General features: G+C 30.3%; 1 protein-coding gene across 2 annotated transcripts; it reads right to left on the bottom strand.

Annotated features, from left to right (window-relative positions):
- Positions 1-833: 833 nt before the first annotated feature.
- LOC132706776 (nose resistant to fluoxetine protein 6-like) lies at positions 834-9636 on the bottom strand. Of its 2 annotated transcripts, none has more exons than XM_060678310.1 (12): positions 9511-9636; positions 8893-9020; positions 6824-7023; positions 6684-6763; positions 5696-5889; positions 5363-5535; positions 3587-3755; positions 2758-2951; positions 1958-2102; positions 1449-1620; positions 1247-1389; positions 834-1185 (listed from the first exon to the last, which is right to left on the bottom strand). In XM_060678310.1, exons 1-12 carry the CDS (start codon positions 9599-9601, stop codon positions 1030-1032), a joined length of 1845 nt encoding a protein of 614 aa, XP_060534293.1. In that variant the 5' UTR covers positions 9602-9636; the 3' UTR covers positions 834-1029. The 2 variants fall into 2 exon arrangements, 1 of the variants encoding a protein (XP_060534293.1); XR_009619643.1 differs by having other exon boundaries at positions 1046-1185; positions 1247-1400.
- Between the last annotated feature and the right edge of the window lie 1353 nt (positions 9637-10989).

The following is a 10989-nucleotide window of genomic DNA, read 5'->3' as shown; positions in this document are numbered from 1 at the left end:
TTCATCCAAGGATTCAATTTACAATAGAACTTGAAGAGGATAACAGTCTGCCCTTTTTATTTATCTTTTTATTTATATATATATATATATATATATATATATATATATATATATATATATATATATATATATATATATATATATATATATATATATATAAAGTATAAAGTATAAAGGTGACTCCGCCCCCCGAATTGTCGCGTTGTTAATTTCGCCCGATCGTAGTTGCGATGTCCCCTTTGGCTGCTGCGCATGGCTCTGCTGTTTGATTATCGTTCTCCACGTATTGGATAAATGCAGAGCGTCGTCTCTCGTATTGAGGTGTCCGGACTTTTCTATTTCGATGGCCTCTCGTATAATCCTAATCCTAAAATCAGGAATATTAGCTATTTGTTTGCAAGTGCCGAAATCAATTTTATGGCCTGTCTGATGTTGGTGCTGAAATAAAGCAGATGTTGTTTGTTTGTTTCTTATGGCTAAGCGATGTTCCTCGAGCCAGGCTGAAATCCTTCTGTTGGTCTGTCCCACATACTTCAGGCTACATGATCCGCATGCTACACTGTATACTCCTTGGTTTTCCAGAGTAATTTTTTGTTTTGGGTTTCTTAGTATTGCTCCGATGGTATGGTCAGGTTTGTATGCCGTTGATATGTCGTGTTTCCGTAATATTCCGTAATTACTTTTTCTACAACCGGCAAATTTGTGCACAACGTGTTTAATGAAGCTGACGTTTTAAAGTGGCACCTTGCGTATTTCAAAATAAATTGTATTGCATTATTATTGTAATACAATAAATGTTTTAATTATGAAAAATGATTAAAAAGAAACAAATATTGCTAAAAATAAATTATATTTAACGTACTACTGGTAAATATCTTTGGCACTAAGAAAATTCATTTTCCTACAACATTGATATATATATGTAGGTAAAATGTTTGCGTGTATGTTTTCGGTATTTGCATTTACGGATATATATTCTACGATTTCTCAAATAAATTATATTTCATTCATTAACAGCATTGTAAACACCTAATTAGTCTTTTTGTTGTCATCGGCAGTGTTCTTTGGATATTTTATTTGAGGTATATACATCTTCTGAAGTGTGAGGCCCGGTTTTTCAATCAATACAGTGCAGGCAATACCTACAGCAAACGAAACTAAAACGTCCAGGATCAAATAGATGAACTGAAACATAAAATCAACAGTTATCACTGTTATCTTGTAACTAAAAAAAATGTTTGCTTGCCAGATTGGATGGTTTAAATTCAAAAAGGTCATACGTGAACGATCCTCTTGAAAACACCAAAAAGAAGTGGAACAAATAAGTGCAAAATGTAAAGTTGCTCATTTTTACTGCAAAATCCCATTCTAGAATTTTTTGAATAACTCCTGAAATACATCTGAAATATACTGATACTTCTGCAAATAAGTTAATGAATTTCACTTACCACCAATATTCTTTGTTGTCCCTAATATTCCAATTCCAATCGCCAAAGAAAATGCAGGCTTTAAAAGAGGTCCCAAAATTGGCGCAATTGTATGCGGTAAATCCTGTTGAACAGTATATACCAACAAAGCGGGAACTCCAAAGAAAATCAAAGCCCACAAAATAGTATGTATCTAGAGGACCACGATAAATACTTAATGACAAATGCATTTTTCGTTATTTTAAATACCATATTTATTATATTATACAGGGTGTTCCTTAATTACTTATTTCATAAAAGATTCTAGACATCCTGCAAATGCATTCTGTCCAGCAAAAGTCATTTTCAGGTGCACAACATAGTTTTTTATTTATACCAGTTTCTTCTATATTTGTATATTCTTACACGCATTATCTATTCTTTCGTAGAAAGTTTTTTTTTTCTTAGAACGAATCTAAGAAGTGTTCCTTCAGTGTTGGCACACCATTCAGGAACACGCTGTATATCATGCAAACATGTAAACATCTTACTTTTCCGAATTTCAAGCTCTTATCGCTCTTCGAACGATAATAAATCGTTCCAATAGCCACGCCCACGCAGCAAGTAGACCAACTTGAAAAAGGGCTTATATAAAGCTTATTGAATGCGTCTGAATGGAACACATTTTTACAGGATCTGAAATATAATTGAAAAAGTTTTCTTATTAAGGCAGACAATTTAAACTGTCATATGGGAGATTTCGCAAGAGAAATTACACAGCCTTATCCAGTGTCGTGCGGAATTATTGGGTCTCATATTAACAATTTCTTGTAGATACTTGTACATCATTTGTTCATCGTTTAACTTATTACAGTTATCATTTTTCCAAATTTATTGTTGCAATAGCAGTTGTAATATACACAATCGAATAATAAAAGAATAAAATATTTGCGATCATCTCCACGATTAAGAGTTAAGCTCCTTGGTATTTCATTAACAACTAGACACATGGTTAAGACAATACTTGTCTTAAGTTATTTGTGTCATTAATATGTCTGTCAATATCAAAAAAATATTTGATAAAAATTTCGCAATATTGAGGTTCACCTTATTGATACGTTGATAGGGTCTTTCAAAATTGTATAATTTTTTTACAAAAAAACCATAAAATATCAATTTCAAGTAAACATGAAAGAAAACAATATTTGAAATGTTGATATTAGAAACGTTGCATTCCCTAAACCCTCAAGATAAACTGTCGTTGGCTCAATCATTATTTGGACTGTACAATCTGAAGTTGACTTACGCTCTGATTTTAATGAAATGTTCTGTATATTAAAGTTGTACTTACTCCACATTTACTGTATACATATGATTCAAATCATTGATATAAATAATTATTCCGAAAACTCCAGCAGTAATTATAAATGCAACTGCCAAGACTCCCTTCAAATCCAAGTTCCATTTAAATTTCACGTACAAAATCAACATAGCAGTTACGTACAGAAATGTATCCACTGATATGTACCATGTACCCGACATGCACTGGAAATTAACAAAAAAAGCAGTGTATCGGCCAATTACCCGATTCAACGTAAATTAAATTCGCTCTAAAGCTTTCACTGAAAATACTGATAAAAAAACTCTTGCTAGCAAATTGCTCTACAATTATGTTAGGTCTGGAACTGTATTAGAAAGTAAGACGATATTGCGAATAAGTTATTATTTCGCATTATACAAAACACAACTTATTAATAATTATTTTAAGTTTTTAATATACATGTGGTAAAAATTTTATAAACATAAATTTATATTCGCTAGAAAGTATATTAAATAATTACTTTTATTATTTTTATACTCTTGACCAATCAATCAAATATTTTCGAAATGTGAAGAGGAGATTATTGATGAAACGAAATATTTTGGGCTTCCATTGCCTCTATGCCAATATTTTACCCGAAGATGATGGAGACACCTGACCAGTTGAAATGTTGTGAAAGTTAATAATAGAAACAATAGACATCTTCACCATCAAATAAACACAGGAAACAATAAATTACATTATACCCATTCAGATTTTTGGATGAAACATAAATAAAGCAGGAAAATATTTTATTCAATTTGATTATATTTTAAATTGCCGACTTACTCTTAGACATGCTATATTTCAAATAACTTACCATTTCGCTAAATATAAAAAGAAAATTTAGCTGCAACAGTGCGGCCCACCAACCGGTTTGACATCCGTGATACCCCAAAGCCACCATTTCCATGATTTGTGGGCTAGGTTGAATAATTTTTAACAAAGGAATCATTACAAACATCATAACTAATACCGTTGGAAAGAATCTGAAATGCCACCTCATAAATTTCCGCGCCGTTCTCATATCTTTTGTCGTTATTAATATTACGTATTATAGCTCAACACAACCTTACTTTCATCATTTGTATAAATTAACATCTAAGGAACAAGCAAACATCATCACTAGTAAGTTTAGCTCACTTATATAGTGAAATAAATGCAAAAATATCAAGTATTATCTCTCTCAAAGAAAACAGTTTTTGAACTGAGGTGGCTTTTACGTGATGAAAATCCATTTATCAAAATAAATAAGAACTAAAAGTTCAGATTTTCACTAAATTACATATTTTGGCATGACAATCGTTTCGACAACATAGTGTCTTTATCAAATGTTTGACAAACATGGCATGAAAATCTGAACTTTTAGTTGTTATTTATTTTGAAAACAGTTTTTGCCTTTCTATTTTTATCATAACTATGTAAATGAAGCAAAATCTCAAAATAGAAATCTCTTTTCAATGATATACTTCGAAACATTTAAAACATATGTCGTTATTTGGGAATGGGACCATAATATATGAATTTAATGTGTTTTTCATTAATTGTATTGTTCAATTAAAAAAAAAGTGGTGAATGGTGTAATAATCGTTTGTAAATTTCTCTGTGTAAAGCAGAACCCATGGGCCCAAAATTAAAGTTGTCGATGATTTCAAACATGGCAGTTATAAACAATGAATTGGAGTTAAGTTTTAAAAAATAAAGGAAATACTCAAAAAGATCATATGGAAAAAATAATTAAAAATTAAAATCCAGAATAGAATACTTTTTTGAAGAATCGATAACGACACATCATATTTTATATCGATGTATCATTACTTATGTAAATAACCAAGTTTTCAAAATTAAGACCCCCGCAACGAGAAGATGGGTATGGGGAAGCATGTTTGGTGTCATTGAACTATGTTTTTATTCAATATCAATATGCACTATCAACTGAAATGGTTGTTTCTATCAGTACTCAGTATAAATAATCCATATGTTTAAAACTGAGCATTCTTCAAAAATTAGAATTCGTTTGTTCGCAACATAATTAAAAATCTTTCCCAGCATTATCCACATAAAAGCAACATAGAAGATAATAAACGAATGCGTTTTTCGTTCTCAAATAACAGACTTTCCCAACTAAATTTGAATTTACGTTGTTCGAACGAAAATCAGAAGTTGCATTGGGTTTATTTCTTTTACTCATTTTACCGTAAAGAATTAGTTTCAACCTTCAAAGGGAAATTGTATAATGAAATAGGTTTGCTCCGGTTTCATAACTCATGTTCCCTTAGAAAATCCCTCGAGCATCGTTAATTGTGAATAATACAGTACAATAATTTCCGATGGTAATGTTTTTGTGAAATAAACTTTAGTTTACATGAAATAAAATAAAATAATATAATATACATTTTTTTTTAAATATGATTTTATTATGTCTAATAAATAAATTGGCAAGTACCATCCAAAATATTCAATGTTTTTGTTAATTCAATGGTTGGAATTTTGTATACTCCCAAGAGAGAAATACGAATCATAAGCAATCAGGGACATTCAAAGGTCGCTCGCTACTTTTAACAAATCAAATCAAATTAACCAGGACGAAACATACCTGAATATTCTATTGACATACAAAACCCAGCAATGGTATAAAGAAAAGTGGCCATTTTTCTGGTATATATCGTATATTTGTTTCGTCAGCAAAAATGTTGATATCATCATAAAAGTCTGAACTATAAAGAGGTCCAACTGCAGACTATAGTTGTAAATAGGATTCATTACCAGCTAAAACGAATTACATATAAAATCTGAAAACGGCAACTGAATAGGGACAAAAAATCAAAAACACTACAAGAAAATTTTCTATTTCAGCCCCTTCAGGCAAGAAAAAAACTGAATCATTTGAATTTTTAACTACAAAATGTAAAAGTATGGCGATACCAACCTTTTCTAATTCGGTGGGATTATTCACATATAGTATCAGAGGAGTTATTTGAGAATGACATATAATTACCATAATACTGTTATAAAATCGAATGCTCTGGACAGACTTTAGCGTCCGAAAATCTTCGCTTGTATTTTCAATTGTTAATTTCTTCCAGTTTTCTTGAATTGCAAATATTTTATACCATTTCTCGTCTAAAACATTAATCAACCTGACGCACAGTTTACGCGAGGTAAAGATGAACAGCATCGGAAACCGAAAACATGGGTGAGTTTATATATTACTTAAAAAGATCATGTACGAGGTTATTTCCCTGTTTTCTGACGTAGGTGTTTTTTTTCTAAAACTATAGAATTTAAAATCCGAAGACATTACAAATCGTTTAGAATTTTTCCAGTCGATATTTTTGACAAAATTAAATTATGAATTTATAAATATCGCTATTATGTATTCAAAATAATGGAAACTTTTCCGATTTCATAAGAAACAAGTCTAGCTACCTACCTATCAACCTACAAAAAAGTTATTGCTGTTTTTGTTACCTGTACCCGTCAAAATTTGACGTATATTATTTTAGAATCAGTTTTAGCATGCCAAAATTAGTAAAACACTAAAGTTACAAAAACTTTCTCTCAACCTATTTTGGAAACACTGCTGTCTTTATCATGTCCTGCCACACAAAACGTATTTTTTTCAGCAATAGTACCTTTAATATTTTAATATTGGATGAAAACCTAAATTAAAAATATAAAAAATAAAAAAAATAAAATAAGATAACTAGATTTGAGATGACGAAATTAAACATTGAAAATTTGCAAAAGTAAAAAATTACTTAACTTAGCTCCCAAATCCGCGACTAAAGTACCGGAAACGCTAAAAATAACTCGGGACAGTGTTTAATGAAGCTAACGTTTTAAAGTATCTATATAATTAAGCATTTTGAGTAGAGAGTAAACAAAATTTATTATTATTAATTAATAATACTTACATTTGGATCTTGAAAATTTATCCTTATATATATAGTAAGATGATTTAAAAACTAGTAGTCCATATGCCACGACGCACAACCTAAAATGAATAAAAATTACAGTAATAATTTTGAAAACTTGTAATTAATGGTACAAATACCCCATGAGAAGATCTAGCCAGTCAGGGCTAATGTCTGCCTCACACTTAACATCATAAATTTCGGAAGAAACATTAAAATCTTTTAGTTCTTCCTTGGTTACATTATGCGCGTATTGTTCTCTGACCCAAGTATTAGATGGAATACACAACATCCTATAAACGTGGGATCTATGGTACCGATACTTCGTTTCTTTGCTTTTCTTCAATAAAAGAAAATATATTTACACACACTTTTGCTCATCTGCCCCAATAAAAATTCTAAAGGATTAGGATCGACAATTTTTTGAATTATATTTACAGCGGTATTCTGTATTTTACAAATATTTGTATAAATGCGCCTTTGCCGGATTTACAAGAAAACAAAAGACAAATCAAGATTTTATATTTTACAGATTCGGATTATTCCCGAAATTGTAAATAACTTTGGAAAAAAATTCAATATTTTAATTTAATTTTAATTTAATTTAAATCGCGACTCAAAGAAAATTTATTATTTACCTCGATATAACATACAAGGCAGCTCAAAACTATATATTATGTATTCCCCAATTTGAGTGAGATCCTTATTTTTTTAGCACAACAGCGCACCATTAAAGTATCCACAACGTTTTCGTATACCCAATTAACAATATTTTTTAAATACAATCATAAATATTTAAATTAACTGGTGGTCTACAGAAATTTTATTTAAAGGTTTTTAAAAAAAAAATATGTTACTGTTCGTTATTACAAAACAAAACTGAGGAAATGTAAAGTCAAGCTCAGAATGTAAAAGTAATTTAATATAGATTCAAAGTGCTGAAACTATTGATATCCATAATGTGTGCAATGTTTCCTGACCACAGCTGTTACGGTACAATGTGCTATTTTGTATTTTATTAATGTATCTGAATAATCGTATTCTATATGTATTTGCCTCGTTCCACGCTGGAGTTCCATATTGTTGTATCCTCTTTCCCAAGATTATTTTTTCTCCTCCTTTACTTACCTTGTGACAATAGCGCAACATTTCGAAGAGTCTCAACACGCTGCTAATTCTCTTAGCGCACAAAAATTTGCCTATTAACATTCTTATTAACCAGTAAAAGCACAATTTAGCAAAGTTGGTTTTCATTTTTTCATTACCGAGATACGCAGATTTCAAATTTGACGTTCCAATTCATTATTTTTGCAGGAGCGGAGTTAACAGTTTGTTTATGCTACATTTGGATATGATCATTATTCCAGTCGACGCACCGTAATTCTGCAAAACATTTGCAAAGGTAGTCGCAAACATGCAATTACGTGTTCAGTTTCCTAGAAGTCCTGAGACACCTACAGTGAAATTAATGCCTCCAATTAAAATTAATGAATGAAAACGAGCACATTTAAGGAAAACGTAGACATGAAATTCAATGTCAAGACCTCATCCCCAAAACAAACACTGTTGAAAATATTTCTTTTAGAATTGCAAATCACAATGGACAGGAGCACCGGAAACAAAGATCTTAAAAACCACCAACATAAACATGTATCTTGTATAATGAATTGAACCATGTCGTTTAATTATTCAATTTCACTTTTTTTACGAAAATATTCTGGCACATTTCACGTATTAATTATTGATTAGTTCGCAGTTAGACAAATGACTCAAATATGAAACAATTTAAAGATATCGCATTCAAATAATCAGGATCCATTGAACCAACGAAGTTCCTCTGATTTACAACTTCGATTGGTGACTTGACTAACGGCTTATCTTAAGACAGTTTCTCTACAGTTGACTCTCTAGGGATCAAAGTCGTCATGTAACAGGATTGTGTCTGGCCATCGCCCACTTGCCGCTCGACTCAACTATGGACAGTATTGCCAATAAGGTTCGCACCTTCCTTTATATAAATATTTAAACATCATCAGTAGATAATATAATAGATGGGTACCGGTTTTCAGATTATCGTTGACTGTCGTGGTCTCCATTATAATAAATTATTAATAATTGTGTAAATTCCTTACTGAAGTTGAAAATATATTGTTTAATTTAAATATATTCAAAATTTACCGATATTTTTAATTTTTAAGTACATAGTTACCTGTATTTCGCTTGCGAGTTTAGAATTAGGGTCCTTTGGTTTTATTAAAACATCTACTTTGCAAAATTTTCCGTTTCTTTGTCTGCAGTCATAAAAATTTTCCATCGAATAAAGTTTAGGTAGTCCATCTAGAACAGTTTAATGTCATTCAAGGTACAAATTTGCTACGAAACGAAATATCCCACAACCATAACATTTATAGTTTACTTAGTGTTTCAGTTGCGTCCTTTTGTTTTCGTGAGTTAATAAAAAAACCAACCCCCTCGGCGCGTAATAAAGACAGCAACAATCACTTATTTGTGTTAATTTACTCTACATTTTCAGAGGGATGATGACTATTGCAAACTAATAACGGGTTTCTATGATTATTTATCCAAACTCACATAACTCAATTTAACTTTTTAATTTATCTATAAAATGGAAGTGAAAACTTTATCAAATTACTTAAGAGTAGAAGTATATTGTAAAGTAAATTTACCAATTTCATTTCATCAAATTTAAAAATTGTTGTATTTTTATTTTCCTACATTTATGCCGTTTTCCCCTAGTTAAATTAGCAATTGTATATAAACAAAAAATCGTTATAAATACTATGGAAGAGCAACAATTATTTCTCACCTTCCGTATAAGGGATGAAATATCTTTTCGGCTTGGAATAACTGCACGGAACAAACACTACCGCAAGAAGGCATCCAAAAATTAAATTCATTATTAGTCTCTTAAATTGACATTTAGTTATGTGAGCGTGAAATTGAAAACTAAATTTAAAACCGCTTTACAACTTATTGAAGTTTTACAAGTCGAAGCAGAGCTGTAACTAAAACTTTTAGCAAAAAGTTTCGATGTAAGTTAAAGTAATTAAATTTATCATTCCATTTCATACGCCACTAACTAAACAGGATAGAATTTTTATCCGCGATAAATTTAAAGTCTTTTATAATCTGTAAAAAAATAGACAACAGGCAGACATAATCCACTATGCTACGAACCTGTATTTGTTAATTTTGCATGAACGTAAGACAATATAATGGTACCAGCAGAAATTGGATAATGTGTTCAATTAAACAAAAGTGTTGCCTTATGTTATTTAAACCTTGTTCGGTAAGAAAGGACAATTAGATTCCGAATATTTTTATTTACCTGGAACAGATGTTGTACTTTGCTATTTACTATAAATGCATCTATGAGTATTGCGAGTTTTGTGTTTTTTTAATGGAGATATTCTTAAAAATAGTCAATGACATAGCGAGCTTCAAATATTAATAAGTTTTCTATTAAGGACAAATTTTAAAGTTGCGATTTTTAAAATTATATTTGTATTATTAAATAAAAGACGCGATTATGTAAAAACATATTCGTTCATAATTGATAAAACAACTATCAACCTCCATAATAATAATCTGTACTTTACTGTCTCTCTATAGTTTCCAAAACCAATGAACTTAGTCCAAGACAGATTGTGCTGACCTGTTATGTTATGTTCTGACGTTTCATAAATCAAAGATTTTGACCCGTATTTAAATGAGCAACGTCAGCACACTGGCGTGTTTTGTAGCTGCCAGTGAAGATAGGCATTCTTGTCTTTCTCTTTCTGGTTTATATAAATGGAAGAATGGGGTGTTCTCCTTGTTTTAGTGCTTTATTTGCCGATATATTTCTTGCTGAAATTATTACCATATTGTTATCTAATGAATGAATCAATGAAAAAATAGTATATTCAGAAATTCAAATTTTTCTAAGTTTTAGAAAATGTATGTCGGAAAATGGTAGTATTTTTTCAAGAGTATTATTTTTTAAAAATAAGTAAAATACAAACCTACTTACCTAAATATGTAGATTTAACCAATATGTTTCAATATTTTTTACTTCTTTAAAACGAATAAAATTAAATTATTTTTTAAAAAATAAATATAAATATGAGTCTAAATAGTAATAAATTATAATTTAATTAAATTATTTTACACTAAATTATTATACTCGGACATAAATTAGAAGTAACATTTTCTGCTCCTACATTTGATTAGTTTCAGATAGGTAAATTACACATCCGCTTTCGAGTCTATACTTTCCTGAAGGTAAATTAATTCTCCAAGTGCG

This window comes from Cylas formicarius, unplaced genomic scaffold (genome assembly GCF_029955315.1).
Source record: "Cylas formicarius isolate icCylForm1 unplaced genomic scaffold, icCylForm1.1 PGA_scaffold_10__41_contigs__length_53128322, whole genome shotgun sequence".
NCBI classification, from domain to species: Eukaryota; Metazoa; Arthropoda; class Insecta; order Coleoptera; family Brentidae; genus Cylas; species Cylas formicarius.
This window is presented reverse-complemented; position numbering and strand designations above follow the sequence as displayed.

Bases quoted from the DNA above. Each gene is read 5' to 3' on its own strand.
- LOC132706776 (XM_060678310.1), bottom strand. From the start codon at position 9,601: ATGAATTTAATTTTTGGATGCCTTCTTGCGGTAGTGTTTGTTCCGTGC. The intron at 5,536-5,695 runs GTTGGTATCGCC...AATTCGTTTTAG, and splicing joins ATCCCACCGAATTAGAAAAG to CTGGTAATGAATCCTATTTA. The intron at 1,186-1,246 runs GCAAGCAAACAT...TTTATGTTTCAG, and splicing joins AATTTAAACCATCCAATCTG to TTCATCTATTTGATCCTGGA.